Here is a 26501-nt window from a genome sequence, read left to right on the forward strand (position 1 = left end):
CCTTCTGATTATAGCAGTGCATATCAAAATAATGAGTAAAAGTAATGCTTTTGTATGATATATGATTAGTGCATTTCTGGTGTGTGTAGCACTCCTCATGTTAAATTTGGCATTTAGACTAAAACAATTTTCCAGATCTCAACACTTTTAGTTTGAATAAATTTAAACAAAAAGTATATAAACTTTTCAAAATGAAACTCCTTGTGGAAGCTCCTTGTGTAGGACTTTATATAATTTAAATTTCACTTTGTAGCAAGATAACACAGGTTAATCGCAGAAAATTGACATTGAATTTCACAGAAATTGATTCTGAAAATAGACAGAAACTACTGTGTAACCAACAATGTACTGTATATGATATGGCCAAAAGTTACAACTGACCATCACACCCATCTGTAGGATTTCCCCAAACTGTTGGCACAAATTTGGAAGCACTCAATTGCATAGGATGTATTTATATGCTGTAGCATTACAATTTTCCTTCACTGGAATTAAGAGGCCCAGCATGACAATGTTCCTGTGCACAAGATGAGCTCAATGAAGACACTGACAAGGTTTGCATGGAGTGTCCTACACAGAGCCCTGACTTCAACCCCACTGAACACCTTTAGGATGAACTGGAACACTGACTGCACACTACACACAGTGCCTGACCTTACTAATGCTCTTGTGGCTGAATGAGCACAAATCCCCACAGCCACGCTCCAAAATCTAGTGGAAAGCCTTCCCAGAAGAGATTACTATAACAGCAAAGGACGAAATCAGGAATGGGATGTTCATCAAGCACATATGGGTGTGATGGTCAGGGGTCCACAAACTTTTGGCCCTATAGTGTATTGTTTAAACACACTGAAACTGAAGATACCCTCTTAATCGCTTTACCCACCTTAAGCTGCTCCACAGAGGTCAGGTCCAATCCACATGTATTGAATCTTCCACTGATTTAATCTTGAAGTACCTGGATCAGATGTGATGCATTAAGGTTGAATCTCAGTTTTATCTTGGGAATGAAAATTATTTGAACTCCCAGAGAACAGTTTTTAATGACTTTGAACCACTCTGAACTCCTATTTCCCACGTTGAGACATTCATGGGATCTCTAAAACTGTTTGAAGTAGTAAAAATGGAAACTCACAATAAGTTGTAAAAATGGAAACTCACAGTAACCCTTGTTTAGTTTCTAAATGGATTATCAAGTAGCTTTTACAAGCTCAAGAAGAGTAGTTTGCTAGTTTTGCCTTTATTCTTAAATGTTGAATGCAGGCCATGGAAATTATAAAACCTTGTCGTGCAGTCCCAGAGGTTTGACCCTGAGCCTGGGTTTCTGTCTCTGTAGAGTTTCACATGTTCCACAGTGTCCATGTGGGTTTCTCTCTGGGTTCTCTGGTTTCTTCCCACCTTCCAAAAAACATGCTGTCGGGTGGAATGGTGATTGTAAATTACCACTAGGTATGAATGTGTGTGTGTGTGCACTGTGCCTTACAATGCTGTAGCATCCCATCCAATGTGTATTCCCACCTCGTGCCCAGTGTTCCAGGATAGGCTCTGGATCCACTGCTACCAAGACCAGGATAAAGTGGTTACTGATAATGAATGAATGCAATCATAACATACACAAGTACTGATCAGAAGCCCTGCTTAAAAGACTTTAAAATACACTGTTATTTCTTGTTCTTTCTTTGTACTTTGGATGCCACGATGTTGAAAGAATGCCATGGAATACCTACTCAGAGAAGTCATGATTCCTGATCTTCTGAATCTTCTTATTTCCCCACTTGGGCATGAAGGCAGCATTATCTCCACCCTTGGCCAGAGAAAAGCTGAAAATGCTCCTCATGTGACAAACACAGTTTTTCCAGAGAAGGTGTGGTCAGTTATGCTGGTCATTGCGAATGCAATTCACCTCACAGTCAGCAGAGGGCTCGAATTTTCACAAACTGCTTCTTTAAACCAAAGCAGGATACACAAGACAAATGTATAAAGTGTACATTCACAACTTTTATTGGCATAAATCTTTAAATACTGACATCATTTGTCTAAAACAAGAGTGAGGACAGCAGGGGTTCAGGTCAAAAAGATCGGCATGTCCTACTGTAAGATTTAAAGGGTACACACGCGTATCATATGCCAATACAGGATGGCTGATACAGCCACTTAAAAATGTAATGCAAAACAATTTTACTGGCTGGTAGTTTACAGTATACATAATGCCAAGAGAACACTTGAAATCGGGTTGTGTAAACATTGCCCTGCATCACTTACACATGTTGAAGAATTCACGTACTGTAATTCTGCACTAGCAAAGCATCTTTTTCAAATATATCTATATTATATTTATATATATTTATATATATATGTACACACGGATACATTTACAATAATACAATGGAAATACGTTGTCTCTCGGGTAGATTTTAAGCACACAATGCTCTCGTTGGCTAGTTTAAAAAGGCTTTAAAAAGGCAGTCTCAAGAGCAAAACGTGGCCATGGCACAGCTGGGTCCGTTTTCCTACTGTCTCATTGGAACTCATACAAAAGTGTATGACATTTACAAAAGAAACTGGCATGTTTTCCTTGTTCGGAACTATTGTCTGATTGAATTTCTGTATTCCATACACAATTTGATCCAGCTACTGGAGGCATTGGGGATTTGTCTGCTGTAGGAGACACACTCATAATCTTGTGGGAAGTCCACAGAAAAGCAGATCCCTCTTTTCTTTCTTAAGTGAATCGTCGAGCAAGAGGGTTTTCTGTTTGTGTTTCTGTTTGTTAGAGTCTCCTCTGGTTGTGCTCTTCCTGACAGACACCTCTCCTCAGACTGATGTCGTCCAGCACCATTTCGCCAGCATGGCCTCTCCGCCTTTCACCCTTCACAATCACCTGCACACACACACACACACACAGATTACTCAGATGTAACAGCATTGATCCAACGTGCTCATGTACACAATGAAACATGAAATGAAATCTAATTTCTCTGAGCTGGGGATTAAACAGAGCTCTTGAGTTTAGTCCTCGTACATTTGTCTGGGTTACAATGACCCACTGTTATTTTTTTTTATTTATTTTTTTTTTACTAAAAGCACTGAAATGCTAGTGTCAGAAAGCAGCTGTATAGAAATCCAGCTGTAGATTTAGATGTAGAGGTAAGATTTGCAAGAAAAAAACTCCCTGATACAACATGAGGAAGAAACCTTGAGAGGAACCAGCCTTAAATGGGAACCCATTCTCTTCTGGGTGACACCAGACAGCAGGGATTATAAATTATTATAATATACAGGTGTAGAAGATTAAACAGTACTAATGTTGAAAAGACTTTCAGCATAATTACAGGACAAAGATTGCAGCAGCACTTGTTAGGTACAAATCTACAGTACCTAGGTGAGATTATTCACTGAAGTAAGAGTGAGACTTGGGAATAAAAAGTTTTTGGGAATTATATCAAATATTGTTTATCTGTCTTTCAACATATCATAAAATGTATCAAATGATTTCACTATGGATGAGTTATCAAGGTTTAGATTAGTCAAATAACTGGCTAATATCTGTATACAGAATCCAATAATCAATCTAATAATTTTGATAATGGTGGCTTGTAATTTTCAGCACTGTAAAAAACAACAACAAAAAACAAAAATCATGGACCCCCTGGGGGTCCCTGGACTCCACTCTGAGAACCACCAGTCTAGAGAGTGTGTATAGATTATTTACTGATTAACATAATCATCCATAATCTGTTGATCTAAATGTTATTTAGAATTAGACTGGCTGATGGTCACCTGAGAGAATGTAGACAGTCTATATATTTTTGTTGACTGTTGGTGAGTGTCTACAGTGACCTAATTCAGTTCAGTTCAATCAATGTTATATCTATAGCACTTCTAACAGTAGACATTGTCACAAAGCAGCTTTACGGATATCTGGATGTAGATATAGATTTAGATTTATCCCTAATGAGCAAGCCAGAGGCAACGGTGGCAAGGAAAAACTCCCTGAGACACCATGAGGAAAAAACCTTGAGAGGAAACAGACTCAAAAGGGAACCCATCCTCATCTGGGTGAGATTATAAATCACTACTCTTCTACCATTTTATACTGTAAAGTCAAGCAGTGCTAAGCTTTCCAGTGCTTGGAAAGATCATCAGTATAAGCATTAGGGTCATTTTTTGATCTCAGTAGAGTTTTATAAGTCTATAATATCCAGGTGAAGTTATCCACTGTATAATAAATTAGACCTGAGCCTAGTTTTTAGCAAGTGCAATCCTTGGGCTGTCAAAGTGAGAACATCCACAATCATCTCTATCCCATTAATGTGCTACAAAAAATTGCAGTAGTACTTATATTGATAAAGTGCTAGTTAGCACTAATCTCAGGAGATAATTCTAGCATTCTCTGTTTAGCTACAATATTAATTTAATCTCAGCAAAGACTGAGCACAATCTGAGAGTAATCTTAAGCTCATACTCACACTCTCCAGGCCATTGCCCCACAGTGTGATCTGTGTCGTCCTCCAGCCACTGCCTCCTGTGCGACCCCATACGGCTGGACTGTGCTGTCGACCTTTCTGCACAAACACCTGCAGCATGCCCACATGGTGACCTGCCAGCTTGTGCCGGAAAGCCAGACACAGGTTACCCTCACTCCAGGGAGACGCCAGAGGAAGAATGAGCTGAGCTCCACGGCCACTCCGCTTACCCGGCGCCTCCGAGATGGTCAGATACTTTCCACCTAAAATAGAATCGACCACACACCATGCACTTACAACACAAACCTGGGGCAAAACATTCCCTGTGCAGGATTGTTACTCTTTAAAATAATTATTTTATTTAATACATTGGATGGAGTTCCACTGATCAGTATTATGTTCATTTTTATCTACATAACTTGATTTCTATTGGCCAAAGCAGATTAGGATTAGGATTATTATCTAAATCAACCTTCTGAAGTTATTCAAAAGCGACAAGACACATGTTTGGATACCACAGTGCTGATAAATTCTCAATTCTGATTGGTCAGGAGGTGTTGATTAATTTTCTATAACAGCAGCTTTGACAGCAGGGCAGGGCTCAAGATAAATCACAGGTTTTTATTAATGCACTCATTCTGATATAATATTGTTTCTATAGTAACAACTTACACAGGGAATTGTATCATGGATATTCTGCATGAACAGTTTTTTTTTTAACTGTGTAATTTATTTAACGTTTATGGAAGGAGTCTCCAGTGTCAGTGTTTGTAACAGAAACATACAGGAAAGTCTTTAGTACTTTCTCAGGAGTTTCTGAGTTACATGAAAAGCTGTATTTTTTGGTTTATTAACTTAAAGAGAGAGAAAAAAAAATGAGGCTGGTGAGGGAGTGACTGTTTATAGCTGTTATAACATACATGATAATGGAAACTATGTTGTTTCATGGATGTTCTGCAACATTAAACATAAATATTCATGGATAAAAGCACCCTCTAGTATCTTATTCTTTAATAAATTAAAACATTTCAGCATTGGCAAATTGCCATGGTATAAATGGATACCATGTTGGGGGGACATTCTGTTATTGAATAATAATAATTAAGGTGGTAACAGTAACTCTGGTTCATGCTGGGCCACATCACACCACCCCTTCACTGATTATTTTCCTATATCAGCATGCCTCCAAATGTTTTATTCTGTAGTTATTAATTATTTCTTGCTCAGAAAGTGTAGATTTTAAAATTCCACACAATCTTCCATTTGTTATTATTTTTATTCCTATTTTTATTTTTATTATTATTCCTACTTATGGTTTAAACATAACAGAAACACTATATATACATACATATATGCAGGTATAGTCTGTTACTGTTACCACATTATGTTTATTGGTTTAACAAAAGGAGTTATTTTTAACTATTTTAATGTGGTGAAATGTAAGACTTCAAATTTTGAAAAAAAAAATTTAGCAGTGTTTCTACATTTTTACCTGATGACAAATTTATCAAATTTATAGCTGAATTGTGCTGGAAAAAAATGATATATTTGGGGTGTTTTTGTGGTGCTAAACAAGGGAAAAAAAGAAGTTTCTTCCAAAATCAAGAATTCTATGAGTATGTAAAGGGTTAATATATTCAGTTATTCAACAATTTCTTTAAGCTGAGTGGTAAATTTTTTGGATATGTAAAATGCTGATTCACTTATAGTAAAGCAGTTACCTGAAGGGTCTGGTACTGTCTCCCAGTGCACGTCTCCCTCTTTGTGCTGGATCCAGTCACAAAGACCCTGATCAAAGGAGCAGCTCAGAAATCCAGCCTCTAAAATACCAAATGCAGCATTACAAAGTGATTCAAAAATGCAGCTGGATTCCAAAAAATAACACAAAACACACCTCTGAACTCAGTACTGATGCAGTCAGAGGAGCTCTAAACACACATCAGGCTAGCATCAATCAGTTTGTTGGAGAAATGGATATTTGCACCCTTTAAGAGGCCAATGAAAGCTCTGTCCATGCCAGACTACTGATCCTGTTTTAGAGCTGAGTGCCAGGATACAGACTGAAATCGTTAGACAATTTGCGTACCTCTGACCTCACTTCTAACAGCATGCAAAAACAGTGGATAGCAACCTGGGCTCACTTCCCAGACACATACTGAACCCTGTTTTAGACTATAAAAGGAGTTTTAGCCATATATGTAATGAACTATGAACATTCATAAGGCATTATATACATTAATATGATTATACATGAAATGCATTGCTCGTTTTTTTTTAACCAATTTCAGAATTACACGAGACAGTGTACTATAAAACTGCTTAAATAATATTTAAAAGTAATCAAGTGGGAGCAGTGGGATGACGTAAAGAAGTTGTCTGTTATTAATTAAATGTTCATAACGCCTGACCCCCCAGTGTCCATCCTCAGTTGCACTGTTTCTTCTGAATATTGAAGTATTTTATTACTTTATTATTTAGGGTTATAGCTTTATTACAAAGTGCAGTAGTTTTGGTCTTGATAAACAGTGGAATTTAATCTTTTTGTTTAAAAGAATGTTAATTAGAGCTGGCAAGTCCAACTCTTAAAATAATAATAATAATAATAATAATAATAATAATAATAATAATAATAATATCATCATCATCATTAAAACCACTATACACTAGGGATGTAACGACATTGTGACATAATGCAAAAATGTGACAATGTGCATTGTGGAAATGTGCAATTCACCCTGTGGAAGTTAGCACTGTTTAAACACCAGAGGTCCCAATCTGCGCAACCCATAGGGTTAAAATAAACAGAGAGCATGCTGGACCCAATAGCGCCAGGTCACTGACACATTATACGGTTACATGACCATGTTAGTACAGTTAAAAAGAGCTCTTCAGTAGCTTTCAAATGACACCAGCCTAGCACTGCTGCAATCTACAGTGCCAAAGAAAGTGGTTGTGGAAGTTGGGCATTTTAGCCAATTTTGGAGCTCTACTTCTGTTTACAGTTATACTGTTATACAGTAACACAACCACATTAGGACAGTTAAAAAGAGCTCTTCAGTAGCTTTCAAATGACACCAGCCTAGCACCACTGCAATCTACAGTGCCAAAGAAAGAGGTTGAAGAATTTGGGCATTTTAGCCAATTTTAGAGCTCTATTTCTGTTTAAAATGACACCTCAGGCGCTGCTACAATGCTCGTTATGTTCAAGCATTTTCCCCAGGAAAATAAATAGAATAAACTTTGTTTATTCGATCAAATTTTTGGAGAATTTATAAATGTACTTATTCGTTTTTAGGATACGGTGAACCCGTAATGTAAACATTTTGTTTACATTACTAAACCTCTGTTCGTAGCTATTTTTGATGTACTTAGTTTTATACAGACAAAAATTGCACGTTGTTTTGCATTGTTTGTGATTCAGAAATAAAAAATAAGTCTTTTCAGTCATAATGTTTCTTCATTCAATCGAATCGAATTGAAATTGACATGTGTGATATATGTTCTAAACACTACTTATGTTAACTCATATTAACAATTTATGCTATAAAGTGCATTGCATTTCCATAACTAACATCTTAATGTATTATAACGATTTATGAATTTCATTCATAAGGTAATTAATTTCATTCTTTAAGGTAATTAAAGATATGATCTTTGTGGAAACATATACAGAATGATATAGAATAAGAAATTAAACCTTAAAGATCAGGTTCATGTGTCAGTATTGAGTGCATTGATGCTGCCTTACTGTTAAGCCGAGCTGAGCTGGTAAATATTGACAGCAGGTCAGACTACAAATACATGGTTGTACAGCAGCTATAGAAAAAGTGTACTGTACCTGGGTCATCTTTCAGCTCTTCTTCAGTGTTACCCAGTTCAATGTCTAAATCGGTACCGAGAACGTTGTTATCTCCATTATTCCGAGGTACTACAGGGAATAAAAAAAAGAAACATCAGGACTTGCTTGTAGAGACAGAGCAATTATGATGACTGACTGCACAGATGATAAATGATATAGGGTTCAATCTAGCACAATCACACAATATCCCAACATTCAGTACGTACACATGTTTAGAGCTTGTAATTGTATGAAATATTCATATTTAACACATTTATACTGTGTCAGAAAGGTGCTTTTGAGCGATACCGTACCATACAGAAATTATTTTTTTGTTTTTCAAAAACCCTGTGATGGATGGTGCATTTTTGCTGGTGTATTATTTGTGATCATAAATGTTTTGCATTATTTAGAAGGCTCTGTGTAGGGGGAAATGAATAATTAGTTTACTGTGGCACCAACAAAATGGGTAAAGTACTATCCTTCAAAAGAACCAAGATAACAGAGGATTCTTTTTTTAATTAAATTTTTAATTTTAATTTTTACATTTTTTTTCCCCCAGATTTTTTCCCCCTAATTTAGTCATGGCCAATTCCCACCCATCAGGCAGCTGTCAAATGACAGCTACCAACCAGGGAGGGCACACTCTTTAACTCACTCTGAGGAAAGTGCTATCTGCCCACTTCTGCATGCATGAGCTCACAGAAGCCCATGACTAGCTAGTGTCACGGCGCCTCTGGCTAGTGTGATTGGTAGGGGAGAGAGAGTTTGCCACCTGAGAGCTCTTGGGCTCCCGGCCACGGACAGCTGTAGCATCATCAGGATTCAAACTTGCAATCTCTGGATGATAGGGTGAACACTTTTCTGTTGTGCCCCTTGAGCTACTTAGAAGAGGATTCTTGGCAAAAAAAAAAAAAAAAAAAAAAAATTGGAATCTGGGCCAAAAATGTCCTGACTGTAGCCAGTGCTTGGTTTGCATTTTAATTTTGGCTGAAACATCCTGTTTCATCAGTGAAGAGTGGTACTGGATGTCTATTGCGAGAGTCGAATGACCATCATTCTACAGGACTGTGTGGGTGAAATGAAGTGGTAAGTGTGGGCCAACACTGAGACATTACTCATTTGCTATAAGGGCATCCACTGAAAAAAAAACATAGTGTAGCATTGCTCTCAAAGAACCAGCACTTTTATTTTTAAATGTTTACCAAAACCTCTATGGGAGTGAAGCTCTCTTTGGCAGCACATTTTAGAGAATCAGACACCACTGAGTGGGAAGTGGAGGCTCAGTGGTTAAGGCTTGGGGCTACTGATCAAGAAAGATTGTGAGCTCAAATCCCAGAATTGGCAAGTTGCCACTGTTGGGACCTTGAGCAAGACTTTTAACCCTCTGTTGCTCAGTCACTTTGGATAAAAGTGTCAAATGAGCAAATGTAAATGCAGTATTGCTCCTGGTGTTGGTTTGGATGGAAAGCCAAGAAGGTGTAAACTCTTTTGTTAAGAGAGCCTGTACCTTGGCAATCGTTCACTGCTTATTAAATATGTTTGAGAGGTTTCCAAGTCTGCAGTAATGATGGCACAAATGGATGAAGCAAAATGCCACCTCTGCCCCCAACAACAAAGAAATTTCAATGGACCATAAATTGAAACCAGCCACTAAAATACACACATCAACAATAAAACTCAGTTTTGTTTAAGGGTACTGGAATATGGTCTTCATATCACATGTATAAGCATGTGTATCAGTATTTGTGAGGTGACTATTTTAAATGCAGTATCTAACTTTGTCTTTATGTAAAAGATAGAGAGAGAAAGAAGAGAGATATAGAGAGAAAATGGCAATTATTATGAGTCAGTATTTGAGTCTTATCTTTCAAGTTATTCATTTGTGCATTCAGGAAACTGATTTTTTTTTGCATTCAGGAATTGAGACACCTATTACATATCCATGTCATCCCTAGCCATTCTCCTTACATACAGCTTCTTAAATAAGTGAAGTATTGTAACAGTGCTTCATAATATTTTTTCAATGCAAACAGACCAACACCACTTTAGTTGAGGAAGATCCAATTCCATGTTCTTGTATGACATTACAGTAAATACACTCCCCAGAATTTATATTCTTTATAATTGTTTCAAAGCTTTATGAATGTAATGCTAGTGAGGGCACATACATAAGTCACATATTACATACACTTCACATAGTACATAATATCACTTCATAGGTTTTCATATAAGCCTTTCATAAACCATTCAGCATTGCTTTATATTACCTTCCATAGGCACAAGCTGACAAACCCTTAAGAATTCTAGATTTAACTTGTTTGTTTTTTTTTTTACAGCCCTTAAAATAAAGTGTTATTGATTTGTTTTTGTTTCTATTTTAACAAAATAGAGTCTTGTACAGCAGATGCTCCACATAAACACATTAAAAATTCGGTGAAGTTTTCTGTGAGGAGATGCTTATTTATGGTTTATGGAAGGAGGCTCCAGTGTCAGGGCTTGGGAACAGTCAAAGGTAAAGCTGTGACTTTTAATTGTCCTACATGTGAAAGTCTTTAGGACAAAAGACTGTGATTTTCAGTTTCTTGGTAACATAACAGGCTGCTTTTTTTGCATAAAAGTGAAGAAAGAGAAAAAAAATAGGCTAGTGGCTGTTTATAGCTGTTATAACGTAAGCAACTGTTATAAATGTAATTAAATGGTTAAAACAGTACAACATGTCATCCTTTAATAAATAAACAGTAGTTCAAATTGGCAAATTGGCAAATTGACGTGGTATAAAAGGAATAAAATACTTCAGCACATGCTTTTATAGGAAAATAATTAAGTTCTTGCTGGTAATGCCACTTTGCATCACTGATTAGTTTCTTCTAACAGCATGCCTTGTCATGGTTTAGTCCAGTGGACTCATGGGTAGAAAAAAACAGTTTCATACTAGCAGTGAAGAAGTATATTATACTGCATGATACGTAGTCTTTCCATGTCATGCCTCAGGCTCTTTCCCCCAGTTTCACGCTGCCCTTTTGTTGCCCTTTAACTCTCCACCTCTGCTGATCTTTGTTTCTATTCATCACTTTTGATTCTTTGCAAACATTTGGAAAGCCAAACAGAACAGTGCTCATAGGAGACAAACGCACGCTCAAGGCTAAACAAGTCACCCTCTCAATCTTCTCTCCCAAAAGAATGATGAGGTCCTAATGCTAGTGTGGTGACATTTCCCTGCCCCGTGTATGTGCCAATTATAGCACAGGATAACAGCGAGGAGATAAGGCCATGTGTCCGAGCCTTAGTTTTTGATTACTACATTGATTTCAATTACCTCCCTATCTTGTAGTTGAAAACCGCATTCCCCAGACGTGCCTTCATTCCAGTGCGGATAAATAAATTAATGAAATAAACTCACAGAGGACAAAGTCATTACAAAGCACTACAGGTGTAAGAGCTGCCGCTAGCAACGCTGCTCTAACTGCTTCATTCAATCATTATTGTTTCAAATCAATTTCAGAAATGTGGTTCTAATGAGCTTCTTCTCACGTTGCCTAACATTTCAACCACAAGATTTTTACAGCCGGTGGGTAAGGGTTTGGTTCCAGCATGAGGTAATTGATTGATGTACTTTGGCACTGCTGACCGGTAATGTAATAGTCGTCGCTGTTTTTCTGCTCTCATTAGGTCCTGCCATCTGGAAACCGAGGCTTTCAGATGTTATTTTCCTTCCCAAAGCAAAACTGATGTTTCCCCTACTGGTGAACCCCACTGATACAAAACACCAGATCAGCCTGAGAGAAATAAGCACCAAATGAATAGACATGAACATTATCATTTTGGATTATTTTTGGATTATCATTTTGGAATGTAAGCTATATCTACAATGGCAGGATACCCATTAAAGTATTTCAGTGGACTGAAGCTACTACATGGAAAAATACTGTAGCAGAACCCATCAAAGAATAAAAAACAACAACAACAACAAAAAAAAAAAGCAACTCTATTTTTCTAAACATGAACTAATATGGCTCCCTTGTTGCAGCCAATCACATACATTTATGTAACTTATTTATCATCTAATAAGACCAGAGACTCACTACAAGGCTAGAGATATCAGGTCACCTTCTCTGGTCTGATTAACTAACCAAGGACAAAAAAAGTTGATGAAAACAGAATATTTAAAGATGAATAAGCAGAGAAGTATGCGTTTATTTTCCCCACAACAAATTCACACCAGACGTGTCTCAACTGTTAAGATACAGTGGCACTCGTCAAAATTGGTAACCTGATACGCCACTGGAAAAAAAAATTAAGTATAAGTAAGAGACTTCAAATTTGGCTTATTCATAGCCATGAACTAATCAACAATGGTTAAGCATTAGATAGTAACCATTGTCACCACTCAGTCATGTTAGTTGCTTATCCAGAACTTTGTAACCAAAGAATTTTACGTAATTTGACCATCACAAATTTCAATGGAATATCCATGATCCAGAGGGTTCCTTCAAAAGAACAAATTTAAGAAAGTCTTAGGGGTTCAGGATTTAGAGTTCTTAACAGTACATTTAGGTATTTTGGGATTTTGTGACTCTACCAGGATGTTCTGTGCTACACTTTTGGACAATATCTAAATACACCTTTGGACAATACCTTAATAGGGCACTATATAGTGAGCAGGCTGTGGTTTTGGATATATTGTTACGTTCTCAGAAAAGTTCATTGAAGGTTCTTTGGATGGTTAATAGTTTCCAACAGTTTTCCAAATAACTTTTACATATACTGGGGACAATCCAAAAAACCTTTTAGGGCACTACATGGTGCCTGTAACTACAGAATCCAGTAAGCAGCACAAAATGTGCAGTACACTTTAAGGGAAAACTCCAGGTTGGATCCATAACCCTTAAGTGTTCATTGGATGTCCATCTGGGGGAACTCTTACAGGTTCTATGTAGAACCCTACAACTAAGCATTTCACTTTCAGAAAGGGTTTCAAGTACTCTTTTAGACTTAAAAAATCAAAGATCCCTTGAAGGACACTTAAAAGAGTATGAAAAAGATGATAAAGAGATAAAAAAAAATAGTAAGAAAAAGAATTTAGCCAAACTGCACTTACTGTGGACGTCTCCTCTCTGTTTTTCGTTGTTGTCTTTGTGGATGTTGTTGTCTGAGGGAGTAACTGGAGGGACAGGAGTCCTGCGAGGGGGTACGACTGGCACCCTTGGTGTTGGAGCTGGGGCTTTGGTGGTGGTGGTAATGGGACGGTGAGGTGTGACATGGGGCTTTTGGGTAATTACTGTAGGGGGTCTGAGAGAGGTCATGGGGGGTTTACGTGTTGGGATGGTTGGCTTTTTGGGTGTTGGGATGATTTTCTTTGGTGGTGAAGGTGTTTTCGAGGATGGTGTTGTGCTCGGGGAGGTCCTCTTGGCTGTCACTGGTGGTCGAGAAGTGGTAGTGGTCCTCTTCTGGTCTGTATCAGGAATCCTGTTGTTGTTCCCAGGCGGGATCTTTCCAGGTACGGGAGGCTCGATGATCACTCTGGGGATGGCTAAGTATATTCATCAAACAAAAATGTCAAGAGGCACGAAATTTTAATTTTGATCAAAAACATTTTTGTTTGTATTGGATTGTTTTATTGCCGATTACAATCATATTTCATTTTCATTTTTAACATACTGGATTTCAAGTGTTTTGTATATTCATTGTAAAATACAGGTTAGTTTTCCTTTTCCTATTCAAAACCATTGCCAACACAAACTTTTGCACCAGACTATGTGGTACACAGTATATGAGCTTTAAAATACATTTTTCTTAACGTTTACATTGTTGTTAAGTGAGACTTTGAGACATGTTGGTACTTTTAATATATTTTCATTTAATGGCGTCTACACATGAGCTTTAATATGTAATACGATATGGGAAATAATTGAGTATTTTTACTCCATATACAGTCACAGAGAAATATTTATTGATCAAAGATAAGTTTCATATAGAACAGAGCACAGTTAGTGGGCTTGGGAATGTTGTTCATGGTTGACATCCTTCATTACAACATAAATGGAATAAAGGCTGTTACTTAAATAGCAATGTTCCCAAGAGGAGGCTTAACGATGAATCATTTCTCATTGAAAAACAAATGAATCTGACAGTTAAACCTCCTGTTATGGCAATAATTCATTTACTTTTCCTCTGTTTGCACAGAGCAGTGGGCGTTGTACCAATGAGCACATCTTTTTTAAGACCTTCTTATGCAAATGAGGCTACTGAACACTAAACACTGAGCTTGTCTCTCTCTGTCATTTCATGCGACTAAATGACAGGTGGATATTAACTTTAATGTTTAATGTGTTTAGTGTCCTGTGCTATTAGAAATGCATCTTACTTTCTAGTGGATTATGTCCTTACATGTTTTTAATGCCTGACTGAACAATAAAGAGCCAATAAATCCTCTGTACCTTTTTAGTGTGTGAGACCAGAAACCACGGCATAAGTGAAGACTATGTGTGTGAGTGCGCATTGGTGGAGCAGTGTGAATCGGTAAGTCGCTATTTAACTTTCTTACAAAAAAGCAACACCATTATTTTGCCCGAAAAGCTGAAGCTGAATTAACAATAAATGGAGCAGATGATAGACACACACGAGAATAAGAAGGCTCACTCAGTCTACTTCTGAAAATAATATATAATCTCCAGAAATGTAATTAAAATACAATGTGAACGTCTGAAAAATGGAAAAACTATCTGTGCTAACGTGAAAGAACAGTGAAGCTGTATGCTTGTATGCTGAGAAGCTTTCTCAAAACAATCATAGCAAGAAGTGTCTAACCATTCTTCTGAACAAAGTAGCATAGCTACTTCATTTACTTTTACAGCAATGAGTCTTATTAGAGTTGAGCAATGCATTATATCATGACGTCTCATCGATGCCATAATGAGAATGATGTGGGCCAAACTGTTAGACACACATATATGTACACTATATGCCCAAGAATTTGTGGACACCTGACCCTTACAGCCATATGCGGTTCTTCTCCAAACGGTTGCCACAAAGTCTGAAGCACACAGTTGTATAGAATGTATTTGTATGCTGTAGCATTACAATTTCCCTTCACGTGAACAAAGAGGCCCAAACCTGCTCTAGAATGACAACGCCCCTGTGCACAAAGCGAGCTCCATGAAGACATTGTGTGCCAAGATTGGAGTAGAAGAAACTGAGTGTCCTTCCCAAAGCCCTGACCTCAACCCCACTGAACCCCACTGAACACCTTTGGGATGAACTGGAACACCGACTGCACACCAGACCTCCTCACCCAACATCAGTGCCTGACCTCTTGCGCTCTTGTGGCTGAATGAACACAAATCCCCACAGCCACGCTCCAAAATCAACTGGGAAGCCTTCCCAGAAAAGTGGAGGCTGTTATAGCAGCAAAGAGGAAACAACTCAATATTAATGCCCATGGGTTGCGAATAGGATGTTCAATACTCAGGTGTCCACATATTTTTGGCCATAGTGTATGTAAAGGCGGATTTGCAACTGCATTTGTGTTTCAAATATTCAAATCTGTAATTCCCTACACAGAATGTTGTAGCCCCTTTGTTCTCATCCAAAAACACTGAAAACTGTCCTTTTGTGTAATTTGTATTTTAATTGGACAATGTGTGCTTCGTCTATCTAATTTTGGTCTATCTACTTCTCCTCCAAAGGCATTTTGAATGAAAAAAAAAGGATGACTGAGTAAATAACCTTGTCCACATTCATTACACCCACAACTGTATTTCATATTCACCTTCTCAGTCGCTCCTGATGCATTGACGGATGAATGCATGTCATTGAGAGGCTGCATGAATCTACAGTCTGGGCTAGAAAGAAATCAGCCTCAGCTTCACTCGCCATACCATTCTGTGTATGTTTATTATGACCACTGATGGTGCTGTTATGCTCGGCTTCACAAGACATTTGTTAACAGCAAATAAACTGATGTGAATGCTAAAAATAAAATCTCATATTGATGTCATTTTTATCTTTGAAAGACAGAGGAGCTTAGCGCTGCTATACTACCAACCCCTGCATTACAGTGTTTTCACATAGTTCATACAATATTTTCAATAAAAAACACTGTTTCTGTATCATTACCTAACAAATGTAATGATACGGACACTCCAGATATCATGCAGTGTGTCAATGTGACTCATTAAACAACTCTCTTATTAGTGTCACCTTAATGCTAACCCCACCCTGCTCCCCGCTTCCCATCAGCCCATGTTCAATGCACAGTGTATGAAAGCAAGGCTATGTTAAACCTGTCCAGTGCTGACTACCAGCAATCAGTAGCATCCTCTGTTTCTCCTCCCTGACTCTCTAAAAAGTAAAATTACACTAAAGAACATAGGAAGGAGTAATGTTGAATTTTGGATGCTTCAATTAAAGCACTGAATTGCACATTATATGTAAGAAAACACAAGTACAATTGAGCAGGCCTTGTGCCCCAGTTTAAGGCAAGACACTACAGGTACAAATTTTTACAAATCTTTTTTAGATTTTGGGAAAAATTATAACATCTTCTCCTAAATTGTAAAAATAAAATATCAAAACCTAAGTTTAAAAAAGGTTGTTTGCTTGTTTTTGTCCACTCGTGACTTCCATATCCGAAACATAAGAACTTTGATGAAGGTTTTAAACTCCGCCCACTACACCATCACATTGTTATATACCACTAAAAAACTTGTTTCATGATACACAGTATATGCCAATTTATATGTCATTGCGACATACATGCCATGCCACTCCATGTAGAGAATGAAAACACATGGTATTTTTTACAGTTTTTTCCCCCTATGTTCAGAGTTAAAAATCTGCTTTGAGATAACCTGCATTCATGAATGTTCCTTCATAGCTCTAAATAGAAGGATATTGCAATCCCAAAATATTGATTATTGTTAAATTTATGTTAGATTTTAGAAAATGAAATGAAAATGGAATATTTTCTTTATAGGAGTGCATGGTGTTTTCCTAATGTTTGTATGCATTACTCAACAACTATACAAAAATGAAAAACTCAAACATTACATTGAATATTTTTAATACATTTAAAACTATTTAATACTTAACTTTTTGTTTTAATAATTTTATTTTTATTATATGTGAATATATTTGATTATTTGTTTTACACATCAATGTGATGTGTGTCTGACTTTCCTCAAGACTTTTTAATGTAGTTTTTCCCTGTTTGTATGTTTCTTTCTCTATCTGTATATAGATAGAGCTGATAGAGTTGGGAGCATTCACTTCTTATAATTTTTTTTGTTTAAAATCAACAAAATTCAACAATATACCTGTCTGGTTGGGGTAGGAAGTAAAATTGTAGCCAACGCACCAAATATAAACCACATTATACCACAGCGCTGCTAAATTCTTGATTCTGATTGGACAGTACAGTGTTCACATTTTTATAACTTTGTTTTTGTTTTTTTTTTTAATATCAAAAACATATATATTTTGTTGTTTAGGTAGGGACCAATGTAAAATTCCAACCAGTGTGTCGAATAGCTAAGACCACAAAGAGCTGTGTGGTGTACTGAGCTGAGTGGTGGAGCGTTTCCATCTGCTCCATACTCACGTTTGCACTCGTGACCCGTGCTCCCTCGGAAACCGTCCTTGCACTTGCACTTGAAGGAGCCCGGTGTGTTGTAGCAGGTGGAGAATGCGCTACACTGGTGCTGTCCAGTCGAACACTCATCCACATCTGAAAGAATTACACCATCAGTCTGTACCCTCAGAGGCACCGCACGTGCAAGCAAATATAAAACTGTATGCCTAATTAGATTCTAATGCTAATAGGAAACGCACATTTACAGTTGCTTTGGGCAAACAGGCTGAAAAATAATTAGTGCTAATAAGCACTTAAATCTTTATTATAATCAGTAAGTTCCCCAGTGTGGCTTTCTGTCTGACCAGAAGAAAGGACTAGAACTGGATAATTTAAAAGAATAGATGGCAGAAGTGAATGTAATCTTGACAATGGTTTTTCTTATTAATTAGCTCAGAGTAGTAAAACTGTGAATGGTACAGGATAAAATAAGGCCACCTCGAGATACTCAAAATGCTCAAGTACACAGTAAAAATCTGAAGAGTTTACAGTGTTCATTTGTGTCCATCTGGACTTATACAAACACCATAAGTGTTAATTCAACACAGGATGTTGCTGTGTGCTGTCTCCTTTAGGCCATCTGGTTTTTTGGGATCTGCTACACCTCTTCAATCACAAATCACTGCAGCTCTCGGATCAGTTTTTAATACAGTAGCAAAAAGGGTGTTTAAAATAACATGCACTGTTATTCAGAGCTTGTAACTGGTTTACAAATAAAGTGGGAATAAATGAAACTGACTCAACTGTCCCATTGCACTAAATGTAATCAATCAGCCAAGACTACCATGCCTGACATTTTCCTCTTCTGTTTTGCTAGACCTTCAAGGCTAATATAGCTAATGAGGAAACTTTTCTGTATATATGTGCCCACATTTTCATATCCTTCACCTCAAACTAGATTAGATTTCATTAGATTTAAAATTATTAGAATCTTTGAATGTTTGATAAACTATATTCCATATCATGCCTTAAGATAATCTAGTGCTAACCTTCTCTCTATGTAACATAGGAAACATAAAAAGTTTTTTTTATTTTATAGTTGTTTTAAATCATCAAAGATCTGCAACACATTACCATTACACATTACTCTGATAAAAAAAAAAAAAAAAACAGCTAACACATTTTTTTCACTTTAGCTTTATACTAGCCTTCATTTGCCCTGTTATGTTTATATTATTATTATTACATTTATTTATTTATTTATGTATGTATGTATGTATGTATGTATTTATGTATTTATTAATTAAATAGAAGTGATGGTCCAAATTTAAAAGCTAAAAGTCCAAGATGGCAACCCCATGGCGTTAGAGTGTTCAGCTATGTCACTGTGATATAAGCTACATTACACCACAGCACTCAATCCTGATTGGTCAGAAGGTGTCGATTAATTTTCTATGACAGCTCAAACTGCAGTGATGGCTACAAATCAAATTAGAGGTTTATATTCATTTGCTCAGTCTAACACATTAACGTTTCTATAGTAACAGCTAATTCACAGGGACTTGTATGATGGCCACCACATATTCTAAGTAGAATAATAAACTAATTAAAAGTGTCTTGTTATTTAACAAAGAAAAAATGTTGATATGGTGAAGTTTTCTGCAAGGAGATGTTTATTTTACATTTATGGAAGGAGTCTCCAGTGTCAGCTCTTTGGATCAGTCAGAGGAAAAGCTGTAACTTAAAAGTTTTCCACCACAGGAGAGTCTCCATGACGGAGAACTTTGCACTTTGTGGTTTCTAGGTAACATGACAAGTAGCAGCGTTTTTTTTGTTGTTGTTGTTGTTTGTTTGTTTGTTTTGTTATTGTATGATTAACATTAGGGAATGACTGCTTGTAGCTGTTATACAAGTGAACTAATTAGTTTCACAGTTGCTTGAAACTAATTAGTTTCACACAACATTAAAGGTAACTATAAATAGCTAAAAAGTATATTGTGTTGTTCTTTAACAAATAAAGAAAATACATTATAGAATAACAGCATTATAACAGCATGCCCTGTTGTGTTTTATTTCTTATTTAGCCATTCTGGGTGACTTTACTGAAGATCTGAATGTGGTCTGAGGCAGACATTTATGGAAAAGTTCTCTTCAGACTTTCATTACTTGTTAGGTTCTTGTAGCTCAAGTACAAACATGTCTTGTGTACATTTCTTTTTTTTTACTGAACTGTTCCTATAAATCAATATGAAAGCATTTCATAAAAAAATTGTCTCACTTAAAATAACTCCTTTAATATCTTTAGTATCCACTATATGTACTGTATTTGCATGTTCCCTTTGTAATTCTCATGCACGTAGAGTCCACTTATACATATTTAAAATCTCATACATGTTCAATATTTTATGTTTCACAGCAGACCTGTGTTCTTGCGCTTACCTATACACTGGTATTTGCCGTTGATGTACTGCAAGTCGAAGCCATCATGACACTTACAGATGTAACTCCCGAACGTGTTGATGCACTTGCGGAAGCGGGGGCAAACGCCACGGCCTGTGGCGCACTCGTCCACGTCTGAAAAACAAGCCCTTTGCGTCATCTTTTTCGAATGTTTTAATATCCTCCCTCTCATTCTGACTGCTTTAACTTCCCCAGACTGGATGGCTTGGTGGATTATGGACTAATCTCGATAGAAAGCTTCAGAGGATCTGTCTGTGTGGATGGTCAGGAATACATTTTCATCCTTCGTTTTTAAAGAATAGAATTTATGCATAGGGTAATGCAGAATAAACACTGGCCAGGACATTTCACGCATGGGTGTAGAAATGAAGAATGCTGTGTGTGCTGACTCAGTGTGTGTGTGTGTGTGTGTGTGTGTGTAAGAGAGAGAGAGAGAGAGGGGCAACAATGCCTCATCAATCATTCCCGTCCTTATCCAAAACACTCTGTGCTGGAGTTTCAGCTTGCCTGAGCAGCATTTGATTCCATAATCACGCAATTAGGATCATTTCCTTTTACCTCCTCTTTTTTCAGACAAACACATTTGATTGATTGCTTAGTCAGACAAGGAACAAAACACGTCAGATGACGCTATTAGTCATTCTGAAAATCTGCTGTGGAAAAAAAATAGACTTGTGGGAATCGTAAATCAAAAGGCTCTTCATTCACGTTGTCATACAACGGATGCTCTTTTCCAAGGTATGACTGATGCTTGGAGTATTTCCATCCTAGAGAATTCCACAGCTGTAACCTCATTTTATAAGGCAACAACCTAATGATGCAAGGTTACAACTCTGTGGATATGACAACGGCTTCCGGCACCTTTGCCCTCTCGTCTGGTTTGTGTCTCAACATCTCAATGTGTTTCTGCATTGTTGTAGCTGTGTCCCTTGGGCTTGTAAAAGTACTCTCCTAAAATATTACAACACTGGAACACCTGTGCCTCAGAAGCACCATTGATGGCCCCTTTGTGATTGATGGGCTTTTGTTCGAGACACCACCCCTCCTCTGTCGAGGGTGAAACACAGAGGCTGAAAAGTGGACCAGGGGAATAAAATTAAAAAAACGAGGAAGGCCGGGCTGAAAGATTTAGCTCATCCCCTGTTACAGAAGCATATATTTAAAACGTGACACAGGTTAACTGCTACAATTTGTTTCCATTCCCCTCTGTGATTTACTGTTGTGCAGGGAGACACGTTTAAGTGAGGAGGAAAGGACGTGAACTGCTTTAACGTCTCTCCACCTGCGGAAGGGCATTAATATGGCCATTAACGAATGCCACTATGCAATCTCCAAGCACTTGCACTGTAATTAGAGCATCGGAGGAAAAAAAAAGAGCTCATTGTGTGGTTGTCAAGGGCTGCTGCAATACCACAGGAGCAGAGTGCTACAAGAGAATCTGTGTACTTATTTGCAGCTATTTGAATTTCAAACCTCTGTTTGTCATCTTTCACTGGTTCACCGCTAGCACATAAAAAGGCAACAAAAGGCCCCTGCGTTTGATTAGCAAGCTTCAAATCAGAGTTAAAAAGACTCCAAGAGCCAGAGGGAGAAGGAAGCAAAGGCAAAGCCTATCGATGTTGTGCTTCTTTGTACAAGAGTGCTTTTGAATTCAGAGGAAAGTAGCAGAGTTTGTTTGGCTCACAGTGAGCAGCCGTACCCACGCATGTCCTGCCATCTGGGGCGAGCTGTAGGCCGGGAGATGGACACTGGCACCGAACTTCCCCTTTCATCACCTCGCAGCCGTACTGGCAGTTAGCCATACTGCATGTCCGTGCATCTGAGACACACACATAAAACAAGGGAAAGAAAAGAAGGACACATGATTACTGCAGTAAACATTACAAACAGCAAGACTAAGAATATACGGACCAGGACTAGCAGATTCTGTTTAACACACATCAAATGTATTTGGATATTTTTTCTTGACCTTACCTTTCATTAAAGACAAAAAAAAAAAAAGAATTCAATCATTAGTTCAAGCAAAGTTCTTCTTAACTCAAATGTCATGACATGTTTGGTGTTCAAAGTTTGCTTCTTAATTTTGTTCTATAGCAATTAACCTAATGTTACTAGTAGATTTACATATAGCTAGCTTAAAAACTAGCTGAATAAGCCTGTAAACAATGATAAACAATGATAAACAATGATATACAAATCAAATTGGGACTATATTATGAATTAAATCATGTCTAATTTACAGTTCTGTCTTTAGGCCACACCTCCTTTTATCCTTTTGTCCAAAAACAAGCCTGAACTGAGCTCAACATGGCTTGAGGCATGTGTGTGATGTGTGCTAAACTGGTGCTATAAGCTTCCTCTACTTATCTACATTAGTACCAGTGCAAGCCTAAAGACACATTAGCTATATACAGAGAAAAATGTCATTTTACACAATCAAAACACAAAAATCTCATTTGATGCCAAACTGTTCCATTATAAAACCAAACAAATTAAAATAAACACTTTTAATTCACCATTGTTACAATTTCACTTTTAGGATTGGTGTGGTTACAAATAAAAGGTTTGTGTTTTTCCATAGTAAACATGTTTAAGTGTCATCTTTCGATAATGACCATGTTTTCCCCAAGCAGCTAATCTGATTTTAATGCACATGTATTGCATCAAGTCTTAAAACTTAAAAGAACTGGAAAATGTGTGCAAGATTAAGAGAAAATGAAAAAATAATATATGTGGTTTAAAGCCACCGTATCCTTTCTGGAATTGTTTTGTTCAAATAGGCTTTATTGTATAATTACATTTCAAATTTAGATGTTTACAGAAGTTGCTAAACCCCACTGTTATTACAGAATTCACGCATCTTCTCTTTTTTGCATCTAAATCCTTTCAAATCATGAAGCATTAGCAACATTTCAGTATTAAGAAGTGTAGTAACCTGAACAATGGTGGTTAGTATGATGTGCAGTAATGCTTCCGACATGAATAAAAATTAGACACATGAGCATGAATGCAAATATACCGAATGCACAGGTTCATATCAAATGGTATAGAATGGCTGCATCATCATTTGGCTTTCAGAGCTGCCGTCTGAGAGGACTGAACTCTGTAAGTGGGTCTGTCTGACCCTGAGGCAAAAGACTACTGGAGAAGATAACCTCGTATTATTACCTCATCATCTCCAGCAATGCGCTGAGGAAAAAAAAAAACGCTTCATTCTCTACTCCGCACCACTACGAGGTCATCTGTGGGTTCAACCTGCTCTTTCCAAAATAACAGGGAAATAAAATTGCTTATTATGCCTACCAGCCAAATATGAAGAGCTGTGAAAACTTTAGCACGGCTACAAATGGGCTCATTTAGAGCCTAAAAACAGAGCAGTTCTTCAGCAGTCATATAATAACAAAGTACAAGGTGGTAGCATTACACAGGCCAAACGAAATGACTATGTACTCAAACTTTGACAGATAAATATTACTTAGTATTAGACATGTTGGATTTCAAAATTTGACAAAGTGAAGGTTTTTGTGAAGACATCCAGACTTCAGGGGATGACTTAAGCCTTTAAATATCTCTAGATATTAAAAATAATCTACTTGGAATAAAGAAAAGAGCCTGGGAGCATCTCTACACTTTCACTCTTATGAAGAATGCTAAGTTATTATTTTAAAAAAGGCCAGTGGCCATATTGGAGAAATAAAAGAGTCTGAAGAGGCAATTGGTGACAAATTAAAGGAAAAGCTGACATGGTTTGGCTCCACTTGTCCCCTTAGAGAGCAGCATCACTGCAAATCAATCCAAGGTTCTTCTGACTGATCACTTTATCCTATGATGAAACATTTCTATCCAGAAGCGAGTGGTCTCTTTCAGGGTGTTCCTACTCCGTGAGGACTCACTGAATGGTTTGATGAGGATGAAAATTATGTACTGTAAATCATATGCTATGGCCTGATTGAACACCTATGGGAGAATTTGGAACCATGTGTTTGACAGCGCTCTTCACTATCATCATCAAAACATCAACAGGAATATCTTTAGGAAGAATCTAGCTCATTGAAGCTGCTGGCCCACGGTGGCACAACACCCTTCTAATCACTTTAGATTGATTTTTCTTTTAATTTTTTTTTCAACCATCTGTATCTGTTTTAAAAGACAAACAGCAATCTTAATCAAACATCCAAGAGGGTTACCCATTTATGTTGCATATTTCTGAGGGAAAATGGATCCATGCTGTTCTTAATTTGTTGGGGAAATCTTTGATGTCACATCCTATATACCCACATTCATATAACTCATGTTGTCATGAGTTTTAATAAACATCTAAAACTCAAAAAGCCCACTTCTTTAAATCTAATAGCATATCTCATCGTGAACAAGACCCTTAACCATTAATTATCTCCACTTCAAAAACATTTGGAGTGCCTGATGAAGCAAGGATATGAATCATTTAAGACCGAGATCCAGGCCTGCAAGAAAATCTCTCAAAAAAACCCACAACTGATGGTATCTTTAACCTCTGCTTCAAAAAAAACCCCTGCTGCATGCTATGATAAACGCAACGATACGAGCATGCTTGCAGCAGTGCGAGCCATCTGGAAGAAAGAGAAATATTGAACCTTTTCAGTGGTTAACATGAGGCAAGCACAGGCACAGCCTTCTCAACACAGGGAGAATAGCTCAGGGCCAGCTAGAAGAATCAGGATTTACTGGCAGGGTTGAAGTTCACTCTTCTCTCTTTCGCTCTCATTTTCTTTTACTCTTTCATTTTTCAATAAGTCACTGTAAAGCCCTCCACAGGGGCTAAACCATGCCCCAAGCTGATAGGGTGACTGCCAGGGGAAAAAAAAAACTCTCTGGGAAAAAAAAAAAAATGTAATCATAGTAGCTTACAATAGAAAGGGAACAGAACATACAGTGATGGAAAAATTCTTTACACTGCAGAGAAATGGACCTGCAGAAATTCAGAATAATCTGCTATACAATTGAGGCTCTCTGTTCAAATGAAAAAATGTTGAACCTATTACACATTTCTCTTGGTTCCTGGTGGTTATAATGGTTTGTAATTGTTAGTAAGAGTCTTTTGCATTATCCATATGATATATATGACAATCCCAATGGTTCAACAGGTTACTTGAGATTAATTCTAGATTGGTTATTCCTTGAAAATCTATTAAAAGAGGTCAAAACTTTTGGTATAATGATGGCCTAATTGCCTAATGGATTTCAAGAATCCTGTTTGCAAGAAACTAATAAGTTATGTAGACTGAACATTAAGATACAGCAATTCAACATCAAATATCCTCGCTCTGTAGCTGAATCCACTGGAAACCATTAAGACATTTCATAAATCCAGAAATTAAAGGTGACATGATTTTTGAAAAGCTATGGTTACTTCCATTACTTTCTCCAGAATCATGACAGGAGACACACTCCATTTGCACTACTTGTGTAGTAGTAAAGCTTTTGGAAATTGGTTATTCTCATCTCCACATTTTCTTCCTCCAGTTGAGTCAATTTGAGTCTCTAAGAACAGAAGTGTACATTTTTTATTTTTACTGCTGGCCCTTGAGCTTGTTAATTAAGCCGCATTGATGAATTTGCTGGCGAATTTACATGCATCAGACATCTGTGCATGAAGTTAAATCTGTGTAGCGCAAAAACAGCATCTGCTCATTAGGGTTCAGCCTTAGCGCCATGCCATTTCCATCTGCGACAGCAAGCACACATGACTAGTGAATGCACTGATCGGTGGTGGTGTTAGTGCGTGAAAGTGGAGCAACACACCAGCTGGATGGCTGAGGGCTAAATGAGCAAAAGCGAAGCGCGACTCACTTCCGCAGGTCCCGTCAGGCTGAAGCATGTAGCCGTTGAGGCAGTAGCACTTGTAGCTGCCGTACGTGTTCATGCACCTGTGTTTACAGGGTCGAGGCTTCAGGCCACACTCGTTCAGATCTGCAGGAAAGAGAGAGAAAGACGAGTTAAGGCATCCAGACAGAAAACCTTGTGATGTGTGCGTGTGTGGTGTTAGGAGAATCAGCCAGTGGTCACAGTTCAAAGGTCAACCCCCTTACAGCTGTGAGTTTGTGGGAGGGAATGGTGAGGATCTGTGTCTTAACAGGTCCACCTTCAAAAACTCTCTTCCTGGTTATTACCTTCCAATAGAAGTATC

The 26501-nt window shown here is 37.6% G+C and overlaps 1 protein-coding gene across 10 annotated transcripts in view; it reads right to left on the reverse strand.

Moving 5' to 3' along the window:
- Positions 1-1978: 1978 nt before the first annotated feature.
- Positions 1979-26501, reverse strand: part of npnta (nephronectin a) — a 63723-nt gene continuing 39200 nt past the window's right edge. For 6 of the 10 annotated variants that reach the window (XM_034302825.2, XM_026938772.3, XM_053232535.1 and 3 more), the window contains 9 exons: positions 26165-26284; positions 22035-22154; positions 20315-20449; positions 17906-18031; positions 13406-13837; positions 8305-8394; positions 6188-6286; positions 4470-4729; positions 1979-2881 (listed from right to left, as the gene is read on the reverse strand). In XM_034302825.2, coding sequence (XP_034158716.2) covers positions 2771-2881; positions 4470-4729; positions 6188-6286; positions 8305-8394; positions 13406-13837; positions 17906-18031; positions 20315-20449; positions 22035-22154; positions 26165-26284 — 1493 coding nt within the window. In that variant the 3' untranslated portion in view covers positions 1979-2770. The remainder of the gene's footprint in view (positions 2882-4469; positions 4730-6187; positions 6287-8304; positions 8395-13405; positions 13838-17905; positions 18032-20314; positions 20450-22034; positions 22155-26164; positions 26285-26501) is intronic. The other 4 variants (XM_026938811.3, XM_034302826.2, XM_026938796.3 and 1 more) reach the window with 1 other exon arrangement.

This window comes from Pangasianodon hypophthalmus, chromosome 3, assembly GCF_027358585.1.
Source record: "Pangasianodon hypophthalmus isolate fPanHyp1 chromosome 3, fPanHyp1.pri, whole genome shotgun sequence".
NCBI classification, from domain to species: Eukaryota; Metazoa; Chordata; class Actinopteri; order Siluriformes; family Pangasiidae; genus Pangasianodon; species Pangasianodon hypophthalmus.